Here is a 15,310-nt window from a genome sequence, read left to right on the forward strand (position 1 = left end):
GCCTCTAGTTATGGAACACTTCGGTCGTTGGGGGAGACAAGCACAATCATTGCTGTCTCATTTATCTCAACTAAGTAAAAACATCGACCTTGGTAACAGTGACCAAGATTTCAAGTGCTACTGTAGAAGAAGATTCGCTGTAGCTCTCCAAAGGTGCAACGCAAAGGTTTCATCCAGAAGATGAAACGCTCATGAAGCAAAGAAAATGACTTTAGTGACATATATAGTGTCCAATTGCATGCAACCTAAGTTGATAATTTTTAGAGACCTGTATGGGTCTAATTGATATATAACGGACTTTCGTATCTATAGCTTGTAATAGTTCATACATATAAAATATAAAGATTTGACAGACAGATGAACATACAGACAGACATACAGACAGACATACAGACAGACATACAGACAGACATACAGACAGACATACAGACAGACAGATTGACAAACAGACAGACAAATGGGCAAACAAACAGCCAGACGGATAGACAGACGGATTGACAAACAGACAAATGGACATATTTGGTATGTTTTGCAGTAGCGTACTGCACAAAGTTAATTGCTGTTGTTGTGTTTATTTGTGTTTGCTGTTTTGCATAGGGTTTTGTCTGCTTTATCCATCTGTTTGTAGTTGTTTGTTTGTCTGTTTGTTTTTCTCTTCTTGCTGCCACACTTGTCTGTTTTGTGTATCTGTTCTTTGTCACTTTGTTCCTCTTGTCTTTGTTATTCTGTTGGTTTGATGCAAATATTGACGTTTGTATGTAGTTTTGACTATTGATTTGTTCAGTTTGAGCTCTTGCGACTGATTATGCTGTTTAGGAGTGAAACTTTGTGATGTTTACGGGGCGACAGTTGATCATGTCAAGGCAAAGAAGCCAGAACTGGAGTCATGCTTAACTAGGACTATTGGGTGGGTTGAGCATATGACATGTGTAGTGTGCTGATATGTAGTGTAAATTGATGTATGAAAATATATGTGGATATGACACAGACAGAGACAGAGACAGACAGACAGTGTTTGTTGTTGAGTTAGAGGAACTTTACTTAGAGACTAGCTTTTAAGCTCTTGATGGAAATTTCTTTGGATTTGAAAAATATATGTATTTGACAGACAGACAGACAGACAGACAGACAGACAGACAGACAGACAGACAGACAGATCTACCATCGACTTAGATATATCTCTCGCCCATCCCTGGAGCTCTGAAACCTTCCCAACTCCGCATACACCGATGGTACAGCGGCTCTGAGGCGTGAAGAAAAAATGGAAGAAGTACAATTTAGAAAAGAGACCAGGTGGTGCCTCTGTGAGACTGATACCCCTTGTCTTCGAGCACTTTGGAAGATGGGGAGTAAAAGGGTTTCAATATCTGCAACATCTATCTCGCAGTTCGGTCAATGAGGACAGCAAACCAAATGCCCCAGAATTCTTGGACTTTTGGAGGAAGAGATTTGCTGTCCAACTGCAAGAATGCAATAGCAAGACCCGTACAAAGAATTTCTCATCTCTCCTCAACGAATACAGCTGCAGGAAGACTTCAGGTCTCAGTGGACAGTCATAAACATTTAGAGACCGGGACCATAGGTCCCTTTTGTCTAGTCATAATGTGTATGTGTATTTAGTGCGTATATAGTGTGCATTGTAGTTTTAACCAGTTTTCATGTATGTACTAGATGTAATGGACACGTAGATTAGCTATTGCTTTGGTGCTATAGTTCGTTTATGAAAAATATATGTATTGACAGACAGACAAACAGACAGACAGACAGACTGACTGACTGACTGACTGACTGACTGACTGACTGACTGACAAAGATCATTTATTGAACATACAAGGCACTACGTACATCATAGGAAGTCGAAACATAATAGTCGCTACTGAAATCTAAAACCCACTAATGAATGCTACTTTGAAGTTCGCAGTCTAAAGCTATATCAGCACTAGAACTTTGTAAATGAAGTCTGTCAATCTTCTTCAGCAAGACTTTAGCATTGCATCTCTGTAGGATTACACTCAATTTTTTTCTCCAGTAGGAACGGAATTCAGCCTTGTTGCATTTTCCGTCGCTGTCCCTTGATCGCAATGACAAAGTGTTCAGGTAGTCTGTCGCAGTATTCCCCCAGTGACCGAAATGTTCAAAGACTAACGGCGCAAAGTTAGGGGTGGAACCTCCAGGTAAAAGATCTTTTAAGTATTTGGCCTTCTTCTTTTCTTCTCTTCTGGATGCAGCACATCCACTTTCACTACTCGACCTGGGAAAAGCTTCGCAGCTCCAAGGGTGGGAGAGTGAAATATCAAGGTCAATGTTAGAACCATCTCCAGCATCGAAAACCACAATGTCCGGTCGATTACTATTGTTTGTGTACCTGTCTCGCACTTCTTTTCTGTGGTGAAGACCCACCTCCTTGAGGCACTCGCACCAGCCTGCTACGACACTGTCATGTTGCCATACAGGTCCACCCCCGTGTTTGCAGGTCAAGAAATGGTATCCATAATCATCTGCTTCTTTCCCACACTCACAAATAGGTGCCAGGGACTTGAAGGGCATTGGGCATCCCAGCCTCAGAAGAGCCGCTAACCGAAATTCGGAAGGCTTAAATGCAAGCCTATCTGAGGAAGGTGCTGCCTCTAGCCATGAGCCACATCCAGGACCTTGAATCGACCTTAGACGAGCAGCCTGATGTTGATCCTGAGATTGATCCAGAAGGTGTTGAAGACTAGTTGTAGATAACTCGTCCGTGATGCGATGTTGTAGCTTGATGGGCTGATCGGTTAAGTCAGTGAAGCAAACCCCTCCAAGGGTGCTTGGCGTGCCCGCCAAGAGAGAATCGATATGCTGCTTAGCATCTTTTAGATTCTGTCCAGTTGCGCCCAGATTGTCTAATATTGACTGTGAGCTTTCCCAGATATATGAGAATCTTTTCGGCAGTATTGCTGATGAGTGTACTGACTGACTGACTGACTGACTGACTGACTGACTGACTGACATTATTTATTACACACAAACCTCTACTTACAGAACACTAAAAGTAAAAATATTATCCATGACAGTTCAGGTCAGTGGAATCACGGTTACAGATAGACAGACAGACAGCCTGTTGGGGAGAGAAAGCTGAAGACTATTTGAAGAAACTGTCACAGCTATCAAGAGACGAAGACGGAAGCCAAATGCATCAACCTTCAAGACATACTGGAGATCCGTGTTTTCTGTGTGTCTACAACGATCAAATGCTAGAGTGATTGACAGAAAAATAAAGAAGGTTGTTTCAAGAGACAGCCACATAAACATAAATAATCGTAGGTAGAACCAAGCCCTATTGGCTTGGGTAGTATTTAGTTGCTTTGCTTAGATGGTTATAATAGTTCAATGTTTGAAAGCATATGTATTGACAGACAAATGAACAAACAGACAGACAAATGGACAAACAGACAGACAGACAGACGGGCAGACAAAAGGACAGAAGACAGACAGACAGACAGACAGACAAATAGGCAGACAGACAAATGGACAAATAGGCAGACAGACAGACAGATCGACAAACAGACAGACAAATGGACAAACAGACAGACAGACAGACAAACAGACAGACAAATGGACAGACAGACAAGGCAAGACAATAGTGAAGGAGAGAGAGAGAGAGAGAGAGATGAGTGAGAAGGCTGCTGGACAGTTTCACATTTGTACAAGGTAGTTGTTTCATATTTCTATTTGTTAGGTTTGCTATGGGTATTGAGTTTCGAGAAAGCTCATTGATGATCAGTGCCAAGACAACAGCTGTTGCTCAGAAAGGTACAGCATATGACATGGACATCTTAAGTGTGGCTTATTTAATGTTTGTACAGCCATTAGAACATGATGAATTGCACGTGTTTGATTACATTATTTTCTATCAATAATTATGTGGTTGTAATGCTTTGATTGGAGAGTGCCTACAGAAACAAGTAGAAACATGTGTGTAGCCTTAAGGTTTGGGTAGCAGTGTTGGCTAGAGCTGCCACAGTACTATAGCGGGATTAGAAGCAGTAATTGTTTCCCATGATTTCTGTGAGTGATGTACACAGACAGACAGACAGACAGACAGACAGACAGACAGATTGACAAATGGACAGACAACAGGCAGACAGACAGACAGACAGGCAGACAGACAGACAGACAGATTGACAAACAGACAGATTGACAAACAGACAGACAAACAGTCAGCCAGACGGACAAATGGACGGACAGACAAGGCAAGACTGTATGCACAGCTTTTTTCAGACATTCAGTGGTGGTTTTGGGTAGTTATACTGTATTTGAGTTGCTAACCGGTTGAGTTAGTGATACTGTTTTGGTGCTCAAAAGTTTGTTTCACCGTTGACTATTGTGTGGTGTTTTTCAAAGGAATGGTATTCAATATCAACTTGGGATTCTCTGGTTTAACTAATGCAGCTGCTGTTGATGAAGCCGATAAGAACTATGCTTTATTCATTGGTGACACGGTTGTTGTTCAAGAAGTACACGTAACTTGTAGTATTTAGCAGTCAACTGCCATTGCATCCATCGTTCTACGTACAGGGTAAACCAGCCGAATCACAGACGGCGACGAAAAAACAGATCAAGAACATTGCCATATTTCTGAAGGTTGTTATTGAAATATACACATACTTTATGCTCACCGGCACTAAATAGGATGTTGTAGGGTGAAGATGAGGAGGATGAAGACCAACAGGATGGCAATGTGGAGGTAAAGATACATAATTTCAAGATAATTGCATGATCTTATGTTCTCATTCTATGATGCTCTAATAGTCTATACCTTTTACAATTGCTTGAAAAGGCCTGGAGTGGGTAAATGGATGAGCTGATAGATTATTTTATTATTTATTTATTTCTACGTGCTCAACCAGATCAGTCTGGTCTGTAAAGTCTATTACAAGTACCGGAAGCAAACCCTGCTTCAGAAGTACTTAGACCATCACGGCTGTCTAGATAGAAGACATGACTTTACGAAGGATCCGAGTAGATCCCAGAAGCACTGTTTTCTGTAAGTGCTGCAGGTTGTGATGACCTGGAATAAGGTCCAGCCACCGTGCAATACCTGCGTGCACTAATTTATTATTTATTTATTTATTATTTATTTATTATTTATTTATTATTTATTTATTATTTATTTATTTATTTATTATTTCTTTCTTTATTTATTTATTTATTTATTGTGTGTTGTTGTGTTCCTCCATGATGGGCAAGTGGGGTCTTTACCCCCATCTGGGGCCCACCAACATGGCAGGTGAGCCCAGCAGGGTACATGCTTCTGTGTAGTCCACACAGCGCTCAATGACTAGTCAATTCGATATAGATTGGGGGCATTTACGGTGACCGCGAACATGGTACAGCACGCTTAGTAGATATCAATGACCACCAGGAAAGCACCGAACGTCATAGTCTCATGGACTAGAGAAACATGAGAAAGAAAGACAGACAAGTTTCATAATTTACTGTCGTCACTGGGGTTTGAACCCCCAAACCATGAGTGGTAGCCATTGTCACTAACTACATTTATTTATTTATTATTTATTTATTTATTTATCTATTTATGTATCTATTTATTTGAATGAATGTGTATTTGATTCACACCAACATAATTGTGTAGTTCTTCTATTTATTTACTTTTTTATTTTATTTTTCATTTATTTATTATTTTTATTATCAATGCATGACTGCAAGTGCAGCTTGATCGTGTTAATTAATATGTTCTGCATATACATATCTGTTGCTCAGTTGATTATTTCCCAGAAGGCAATGTTCACTTTACTTTAAGCCTTACTGCAAATTATAAACAAATTGTAAATAATGATTATACGTACAAGGGCTGTGATTGTATTGTGAGTGCTACCTAATAGATAAATGTACCACAAACACAAAATACGATTAATTAATGATGATACATGATCAAATTGTTTTCTCAGGACGATCTATTGATATCGGTCGAATCCCGAAATGCTGTTTTAGACGTACGAACACGGGTAAACTGTATTGAGCCTTCGTGACAGTTTGCATTACTTACGTTATGCAATTACAGCCAGAAATAACAGCAGAGAAGCGCAGGAAGCTGCATCAGTCAGAACTAGCAGCACAAATGCACGAAGAAGCAAAGGTTGTTATGGCTGTTTTGACTGTCTATTACATGATTGTCTACACATTGGAGATACTCAATCACATTGGAATTGTTTACTAATTTTAATTGCTGGCGGTGAATCTGTTTTGGTTTCTGTGTTTCAGAGACGTTTGGCCGAGTCCAAAGGACAAGTCAAGGAAAGGAAGTATGTGGATCGTGTTTTTCTTTGTTTCGTTGTGTGATGATGCTTTGTTGTGTAGAGTCAAGACATCGAATGTTGCATACAGGCACTTGTCTGTTATGCCAGTCGATCCTGATGTTCAAGAGGCAAAGATATTCGTAGGTAGGTAAATAGTACGATGTCTTTTATGTTTAACTTGTGTGTGTGTGATGTGATTGAAATAATAACTGTTGTGTAATTGTTGCAAATAGTGATATGGCAAGTCCTGATTTGTTTATAATTAGTAGTCAGTCACCACACTTTTTCTTGTGATGAATTTTGTTGAACTAGAAGCCATCTGATAGGATTGCACAACCTGCATGCCAATCGTAAAGTTTGAGTTGGATCTTGGGGTGTTAGTTTAGGATTCATTGATTTGTAATCAATTTGTCAACCCTGAGTGCCCATTTTTGAAGTTGTCCAAGAGCTTGGCAAGATCATATTCTGAGAATTTCATATTGATATGTTAAGTTAAAGCTGTTCAAGAGATATAATGTTTACAGACAGACAGACAGACAGACAGACAAATGCACAGACTGACAGGCGGACAGACAGACGCATACACAGACAGACAGATGGATACACAGACAGACAGATGACAGACACACAAACACCTCTGAAAGTATATTGAAACCTTGCTCTGCTGTGCTACATTGGTTGTAAATGTGATGTGTGGTTTAGGACTCTGGCGAATTCCACGCATGTACACATAGACACACACATGCACACACACAAACACACGCGCGCGCGTGCACACACACACGTTCTAAGTTTATACAATACTAGAATAGATGGACAGCTTCTTTACGGACATGTGATATGTGTATAATTCACAAACATAATATTTGAGTTCACTTAATTGTTTTGGTTGTAAAATAAGAAACTGCTAGCTTTACAATTAGTTTCTGTGCGATTCTCATTGTCATTCTGATTTCTCAGATCGTAAACATGAAACAGTTGTGCTACCAATTTCTGGAATTCCTACTCCATTTCACGTCTCATCCATCAAGGTTTGGTAACACATTTCCAGTCTAGACATGCTCTTTGATGAGATGTTTAGAACATCAGCAAGAATGACGAAGGTGACTACAGCTACTTGAGAATAAATTTCTACTTTCCGGGAAGGTGTGGATGGTATTATGTGTGTGTATGGATTTCTGTGTAACTTTTAGTGGCTTTAGCACTTTTGGACGAACTGAGGGGACAAACTTTATCAACCCAGATGCCACGTTTTTGAAAGAAGTGTAAGGACGTTTGTGTTGTATACACATGGGCTCTATTGAATTTTATGAATGAAAGCATTACTTGAACGGTTTTGTGTGGTGGTGGTGGTGGTGGTGGTGGTGGTGGTGGTGGTGTGTGTGTGGTGTGTGTGTGTGCAACACACATGTACATGTGTATATATGCACATTCATCAACAGACAACTGCATTACAATATAATCAAGTGACGCTACATGTTGTAATACTTATTGGACTTTTGATGTCACTATTAAGGATGGAGCAGTTCACATGCAAATAACATTGTAATTGTTGCTATTATAATCAACTGTTTCTTGACTCTCGTAGAACATACCGAAGCAGCTGTGTTCGAATAGGGCACACAGTACCAGCAGCCAGTAACCTCAGCACTGCATTTCGTCTCATCAAAGAAGTACAGAAGAAGTGGAGAACAAGAGAAGCAGAGAGGAAAGAAATGGAAGTACGAACGTCTAACTTAAATCCTGCGCTGTGGTTGCACACAAATTATGTTTTCTTGATCAGTTTTATTGGGCGTGTTGTGCATGTTTTGGTTTTGTTTTAGGGTATTGTTGAGCAGGCAACCCTGCAGGTTGCTCATGGCAAAAACGTTCCGAAGTTGAAAGACGTCTACATAAGACCAAACATTACGGCTGGAAAGACGAGATCTCAGGGTGTAGTAGAAGCACATGTCAATGGTAATGGTAGTGTCTGTCTTTGATTAATTAGTGAAGTAATAGTAGAGTTGGAGATGGGTTGATGAAGGAAAGGCAAACCTAGTCTTGTAGTGAGTGTATCCTTTAATTGTTTGTAGTTTTATTTTATTTCATTATTTTGATATTAATTTTGTATTTTAGTTATAATTTAAATTTTTGTATTTATTTTTTATGTTATGTAGATGTGAAGAGTACTGTGTCTTACACATACACACATGCACACGCGTGCACACACACACACACACACAGAGACACAGACACACACGTGCGCGCGCACACACACACACACACACACACACACACACACACACACTGTAGACAGGCAATAAGTCAGTTGCACTTGTCTTGTATGGACAACTTATTTATTTTGTTTTTCTCTACAACAGGCATTCGTTTCACTGCCTACAGAGGTCCAACTGTTGATATTCTTTATGCGAACGTAAAACATGCATTTTTCCAGGTATATATACATACGATTAATGTAAACATAGTTGTAATCAAATACAATGATGTTTGTTCTTACTTTAGCCGTGCGATAATGAAATGATTATTCTCATTCATTTCCATCTCAAGGTGTGTTGTACATGCATTGACTTGTAATTATAGTGTATTGTTGTGACTTAAATTGTAAGGGGTGTTTTTGTGTGTGTGCATGTGCGTGTATGTGTGTCTCACTCATTGCCCCAGCCCCACCTGTGTGTGTGCGTGCGTGCATGCGTGTGTGTGTGTGTGTGTGTGTGTGTGTGTGTGTGTGTGTGTGTGTGTGTGTGTGAGTGTGTGTGCATGTGCGTGTATGTGTGTCTCACTCACTGCCCCGGCCCCACCTGTGTGTGTGTGTGCGTGTGTGTGTGTGTGTGTGTGTGTGTGTGTGTGTGTGTGTGTGTCCTGGCTCTCGACTCAGGAGTATAAATGAGTACCTGGTCTTTGACGGGGGTGGCAAAGACCTCCGGGTGGGTCTTTGAGTGCCCGCACCACAGTTGGCATCGCAATCGGTGCTCCTGTGAGCACCTGACCAGGCTCCAGGAGATTGCTTAGCACGGCCCATAGCTCCTGCTTAGTGCACAGGAACCCAGCCATGTGGCTGGGGGGCATTACCGTTTAACGGCAGCTCCTTATCCATTTGCCATTTGTGTGTGCTGGACAGATATGTAAATATGTAACATTTGTCTTTGATTTTTGTACATACAGATGTAAATAATATCCATAAATTGATAATTAAGTATTCTTTAATTTTAATTAAAGTATGATATTATTTTCAAGACTGCATGACACCAACACAAGTAAATAATTAAATGTCATTCGTATGGTTAGTTAAATTGATGGACTGAATTGCCGATTTCAACTCAATGGGCAACTATATACTAATTGTTTAATACGTCTCTCTTGTTAGCATCCTATTCTTCTTGGCAAAAAGAAGCAGCAAGATATCCAGTTTTACACTGAGGTAAGAGCATGCCTTGTTAATTAACTATTAACTTAGTTTAGGTCTCACTAAATTTGTTGTGGTTGCATGTTAGGTCGGCGAGATTGTTACTGATCTGGGCCATAGGCAAACGATGCATGATCGAGATGATTTGCAAGCAGAACAGGTGATGTGTACTGTTGTGATGCTTTGGTATTTTTGGTATAATACGTCATCATTATTGTGAGTGTCTTATCAGCTAGTTGTCTACCTATGAAACATAAATACTTTGCAGAACTTTTGTACTGAAGTTTTGTGTGATAACATAATGAAGTTCTGTGTCTGATACATACATGCACGTTACATATGCATGCATGTTTGCAATGAAAGTGTATAGTTGTCCTTTTATCTTTAACTTAATTAATACGAGAGGAGGGATGGGTTGAAGTTTGTGCAATGTATTGGTTTATTATCAGAGGTGTTTTGCTTCTGTTTGGGTGTGTGTATGTGTGTGTGTGTGTGTGTTTGTTTGTTTGTCTGTGTGTCTGTCTGTCTGTCTGTCTGTCTGTCTGTCTGTCTGTCTGTCTCTGGCTCATCCATAGAGTCAGGACATTATTGGGAGGGCTAGCAAGGAAAATGGTCATGCTGCCGCGACAAGAGAAGAAAATAAAATAAAAAATATTCAGAAGAGCTTGTATCAGGAGGATATGTATCAAGATGTGTTCCTCTTGTGATAGAACACTTTGGGAAGTGAGCACAAAGGCAGAGAATTTTTGCAGCATTTGTCACCACAGTCAGTAAATCCAGAAGCCAATTTTAATGTTTCCATGTTCATGTCGTATTAGAGAAAAAGATTTTCTACAATTCTGCAAAGATGCAATGCCAAAGTTATCCTTAGAAAACTTTCAAAACTGTTACCTCATCATGGTGATTTAGATAGATTATTTGATTTTGACATTCAAGGTCAAGTCCATCAGTTAATGACTTTGTATATGTACAAGTAGAATCTGTATGAGAATATATTATCTGTTCGTCTGTCTGTCTGTATGTATGTATGTATGTCTGTTTGTATGTATGTTTGTTTGTCTGTCTGTGTGTCTGTCTGTTTGTCTGTCTCTGTCTGTGTGTCTATATGTCTGTCTGTTTGTTTGTTTGTGTGTTTGTCTGTCTGTCTGTTTGTTTGTCTATCATATGCTAGTCTGTCGTTTGTCTGTCTGTCTGTCAGTCAGTCAGTCTGTCTGTTTGTCTGTCTGTCTGTTTGTAAACACAAATCTCTTGAACGGCTTATTTACGAATGCTTTTGAAATCTAAATTGTCTATAGTATCTACCGTATGTATGACTGTTTTTCTTTTCTCAGGCTGAAAGGGAAATGAGATCAAGACTTAACCACGCATTCGACTCATTTAGACGGAAAGTGGAAGCATTGACTCGACAAGAACTTGAATTTGATGTTCCGTTTCGGGATTTAGGGTTTGTGATTGCTCACTTATTATTGGCTTGTACTTTGTGTATCATGTTTTTGTAAAATAGTTTTCATGGAGTTCCTGTCAGGAGCTCAGTACTGGTACAGCCAACTACACACTGTCTTGTTCACTTGACTGAAATGGTACACTTTGTAGTATTTGTTTTAGGAATTTTGTTTGTGTGTGTGTGTGTGTGTGTGTGTGTGTGTGTGTGTGTGTGTGTGTGTGTGTGTGTGTGTGTGTGTGTGTGTGTGTGTGTGTGTGTGTGTGTGTGTGTGTGTGTGTGCGTGTGTGCACGAGTTCATGTATCTGCTTACTTTTGTCTGTAAAATGGTAACTGATGCTTCTTACCTTCTCTTCAGCCTTTCTTTGTAATCGTTCTTGATGAAATTGAGCTTGTCCACTTTGAAAGAGTTCAGGTATTATGTACAGTATTCGCATATTTTTGTGCATGTTTGTAGTACATTAACTCTTGCAGTTTCATCTGAAAAACTTCGACATTGTTTTTGTCTTTAAAGACTACTCACGGAAAGTGGCTATGGTATCAAGTGTTCCAATGAGTTCACTTGATGCAGTCAAGGAATGGCTGGAGTTAGATGGACTTGTTACTTATGTTTATGTTTTAATTGGACAAACATCGTCATTGTTTATGTCTATTTCTCTCTAGTTCGTGCGACATTAAATACACTGAAGGAATTCAAAGTCTCAACTGGACGAAGATAATGAAGACGATCAATGATAATCCGGATGAGTTTTTTGAAAACGGTGGCTGGTCGTTTCTCATCATGGAGTCAGATGTAAGTCACTTAATTAAGGCCTTTCACTACACTCCAAAGTGCATTGAATGCGCCTTAATTGGCTGTCAAACGGCATTTGCTCAAACCACATACGGAGGAGGTTTGAAGTGGATTCAATGCACATTGGCCGCTGCACATGACACCATACCTACCCACGTAGCCCTTCGTGTCAGTGTAGGCAGCTGTAGATCTACATTCTTTCTCTATCCTGTGCTTATGGCTTGAATGGACGTACTGTAACCAAAGATAGAGAACTATCTTTGCGAAGAGACTGGCAGCCATGATGACTGCAGGTTCTAAACGCACGTTACACAAGTAGGCATGTTTATGACGTTTACACGGATTGCGTTTCTTAGTGTGAAATGGGTAGCATTGAATGCGCATCCAATTTACTTCTGCTGCAATGTGGATTGAACGTGGTTTGATGCACTTCGAGTGTGTAGATTAGAACGTAGACTAGAACAGCTTGTCAAAGTCTTGGCTTAAAAGTTTTAAAATTTATTTATTTATTGATTGATTTATTTAAAATTTATTTATTTATTATTTTTTAGAATTAATTAATTAATTAATTAATTTAAAATTTATTCATTTATTTATAATTAATTAATTATTTTATTTATTTATTTATTGTTGTGCTCAACCAGATCAGTCTGGTTTGTAAAGTCTATTACAAGTACCAGAAGCAAACCCTGCTTCAGAAGTTTGCTTCAAAGACCATCACGGCTGTCTAGAAAGAAGACATGACTTTATGAAGGATCCAAGTAGATCCCAGAAGCACTGTTTTCTGTAAGTGCTGCAGGTTGTGATGACCTGGAATAATGTCCAGCCATCGTGCAATACCTGCGTGCACTGTGCCCAAAGCTCCCAAGACCACCGGAACCTTATTTAAAATTAATTAATTAATTTAAAATTTATTATTTATTTGTTTATTTTATATGTTGTTTTAGTTTCTTTGAATTAGATATTCTTGTGTATGGATGAACATCATTTTCTTACTGTAGTCTGAAGGAGAGGACGAAGAGGGCGAGGACGCTGCAGCTTATGAACCGTCTGTAAGTGGTAGTGGCGAAGAATATCGGGAGAGTAGCTCAGATGATTACTCAATGTCCGAGGTTGACGAGATTTCCGAAGGTATGCATAAGTGATGTATGGCACAGTAGAAGTAATTCATTGATTAATAATTGACTTATCCTGCCTTGGTTTTTCTGTTTACGCAAACACACACACACACACACACACACACACACACACACACACACACACACAGACACACAGACACACACACACAGACACACACACACAGACACACACACACACACACACACACACACACACACACAGACACACACACACACACACACAGACACACACACACACGACACACACACACACACACACACACACACACACACACACACACACACACACACACACACACACACACCACACCACACCACACCACAGCACACAGCAAAGCACAGCACAGCAAAGCACATGCACGCGAGTTTCACTGCATATGTAATATGCTTGTAGGCCAGACCAATTAAATTTCTTGATGCTCGGATTCGCCGGTCCAGTTTTGAGCTTGACCAAAAATCTTTAAATATTTTGAAAATTTATAAAATTTAAATTTAAATTTATAAATTTATATTAATTTATTTAATAGAATTTGATGTGCACATGTGCAATGATATTATGCTTGCTGTATAATGACTGGTAGTATATACATCCTACAACTACGTATCAATGACTCTGCAAGTGTCCATGTGGTCCGGTGACTGTTACGGCATTCTTCTGGTTATCGGCATCTCTTATTGTAGTGTCCATTTTTATCTCACGTCTGTATGCAGTGCAATGAAAACTGCACATACTCAAATGTCATACGATCAGTACTTCTTTGTGACCGGTTGGTGCATAAAAATTTAGTTGGTCTGTCCTTATAGAACTGAAATGAGATCAGAAATTTATGGTTTGTTGTACTAAGGAAACACAATATTAAGTGGTTTTTAATTAAACAGTTAGTGATCTCAACAGGCAAGTATACATTCGAAAGGATTGCTTGGTACGTAGGCTAGCAGACAGCTGGTGTAGTTCCCAAGTAGCACATCCATTGGTGTCAGGATCAATGCACGTGACGCAATACTATAACAAAAGACAGACAGACAGACAGACAGACAGACAGACAGACTTGGTGGTTGCTGGACATTATTTTAGTTTATGATATGTTGATGTTTTAGTGTCGATTTATGAAAATATACTACCATTGACAGACTAACAGACAGACAGACAGACAGACAGGCAGACAGATTAACAGTTAGTTACCGGCACGTGGCCCCTACCCAATGAGCGCTCTCGTAGATGGTGCAATAATATCTGTATTCGGCCAAGTGCCTGCATTGTTTAGTTATTGTACACATACTGTAGTTATTGCACACATACCGTAGTTATTGCCCGCTCTCACAATTATATAATCATAGCATGCTTGCCATGGGACTGTCCCTGATACTCAAACCTTACACTACATCTTATGTTGTCTATGGTCATCTACTCGAACGCTCATTGGGTAGGGCCACGTGCCGGTAACTAAGTCGGTTATCACCCTTGTTCCAGAGCAATATCATATTTATTGCCTCTCACCGTTTATTGCACGAGCCGTTGTTATTATATAATACGGTGCTCGGGCAATAAATATGATATTGCTCTGGAACGTGGGTGATAACCTATACATAGATGCTTGCAGCTCTTAGCACTCACACCTAATTATAAACCACAATGCTGTAACCCTAGCGCATGCGCTCTTCTGGTTAAATATATTATCTATTGTAAATCTACTGAGGAGCTCCGGTTGCTATGTCATATGGTCGTCATGACTACTGACTGCTACCATACGGCATGGTCAACTGTAGCTGTCAAAGCAATAACACATTTATTTTTGATGAAGAGGGTGAACTAGGCAGTGATGAATCAGAAGGCAAAGACTGGGATGAACTAGAAAAAGAGGCACAGCATGGTACTCAACTTGTTAATTAATCTTGCATTGACTGGTTAGTCATCGCTCTCTTGTATACACCAGCTGATGATGCGAAACCTGACTGGGAACTCGATGAAGCAGTGAGAAAGAAAAGCTCACGGAAAAGACACAGCAGCAGTACCCATGCAAGCAGAAACAAGAGGAGAAAATGACGTGACTGTTTTTGTACTTAAAATTGTATGCAGTAGCGAAGACGTTTCTTTACCTCTTAATTAGTATGGCCTTGCTATATTGCAGATGGTGGGTGCGAATACTTTCTGACTAATTTCAGAATTGCAATAATGGTCTTAGACTCTAATGTTACGAGGTTGTTCTGATGTCAGTTTAAAGTGTACTAGCACTGTGTGTA

The 15,310-nt window shown here is 39.7% G+C and overlaps 1 protein-coding gene across 1 annotated transcript in view; it reads left to right on the forward strand.

Moving 5' to 3' along the window:
- Nucleotides 1-15,295, forward strand: part of LOC134177992 (FACT complex subunit SPT16-like) — a 27,786-nt gene extending 12,491 nt beyond the window's left edge. Inside the window, exons 12-37 of the mRNA XM_062644772.1 lie at nucleotides 817-907; nucleotides 3,716-3,789; nucleotides 4,381-4,493; nucleotides 4,555-4,620; nucleotides 4,679-4,723; nucleotides 5,946-6,002; nucleotides 6,059-6,133; nucleotides 6,259-6,299; nucleotides 6,355-6,437; nucleotides 7,254-7,324; nucleotides 7,375-7,439; nucleotides 7,496-7,558; nucleotides 7,882-8,014; nucleotides 8,117-8,249; nucleotides 8,654-8,727; nucleotides 8,796-8,840; nucleotides 9,658-9,711; nucleotides 9,785-9,856; nucleotides 11,028-11,140; nucleotides 11,201-11,276; nucleotides 11,496-11,552; nucleotides 11,612-11,724; nucleotides 11,801-11,930; nucleotides 12,932-13,061; nucleotides 14,872-14,940; nucleotides 15,004-15,295. Coding sequence (XP_062500756.1) covers nucleotides 817-907; nucleotides 3,716-3,789; nucleotides 4,381-4,493; nucleotides 4,555-4,620; nucleotides 4,679-4,723; nucleotides 5,946-6,002; nucleotides 6,059-6,133; nucleotides 6,259-6,299; nucleotides 6,355-6,437; nucleotides 7,254-7,324; nucleotides 7,375-7,439; nucleotides 7,496-7,558; nucleotides 7,882-8,014; nucleotides 8,117-8,249; nucleotides 8,654-8,727; nucleotides 8,796-8,840; nucleotides 9,658-9,711; nucleotides 9,785-9,856; nucleotides 11,028-11,140; nucleotides 11,201-11,276; nucleotides 11,496-11,552; nucleotides 11,612-11,724; nucleotides 11,801-11,930; nucleotides 12,932-13,061; nucleotides 14,872-14,940; nucleotides 15,004-15,113 — 2,153 coding nt within the window. The 3' untranslated portion in view covers nucleotides 15,114-15,295. The remainder of the gene's footprint in view (nucleotides 1-816; nucleotides 908-3,715; nucleotides 3,790-4,380; nucleotides 4,494-4,554; nucleotides 4,621-4,678; nucleotides 4,724-5,945; nucleotides 6,003-6,058; nucleotides 6,134-6,258; nucleotides 6,300-6,354; nucleotides 6,438-7,253; nucleotides 7,325-7,374; nucleotides 7,440-7,495; nucleotides 7,559-7,881; nucleotides 8,015-8,116; nucleotides 8,250-8,653; nucleotides 8,728-8,795; nucleotides 8,841-9,657; nucleotides 9,712-9,784; nucleotides 9,857-11,027; nucleotides 11,141-11,200; nucleotides 11,277-11,495; nucleotides 11,553-11,611; nucleotides 11,725-11,800; nucleotides 11,931-12,931; nucleotides 13,062-14,871; nucleotides 14,941-15,003) is intronic.
- Nucleotides 15,296-15,310: the final 15 nt, after the last annotated feature.

The sequence above is a fragment of the Corticium candelabrum genome, chromosome 4, assembly GCF_963422355.1.
Source record: "Corticium candelabrum chromosome 4, ooCorCand1.1, whole genome shotgun sequence".
Lineage (NCBI taxonomy): Eukaryota > Metazoa > Porifera > Homoscleromorpha > Homosclerophorida > Plakinidae > Corticium > Corticium candelabrum.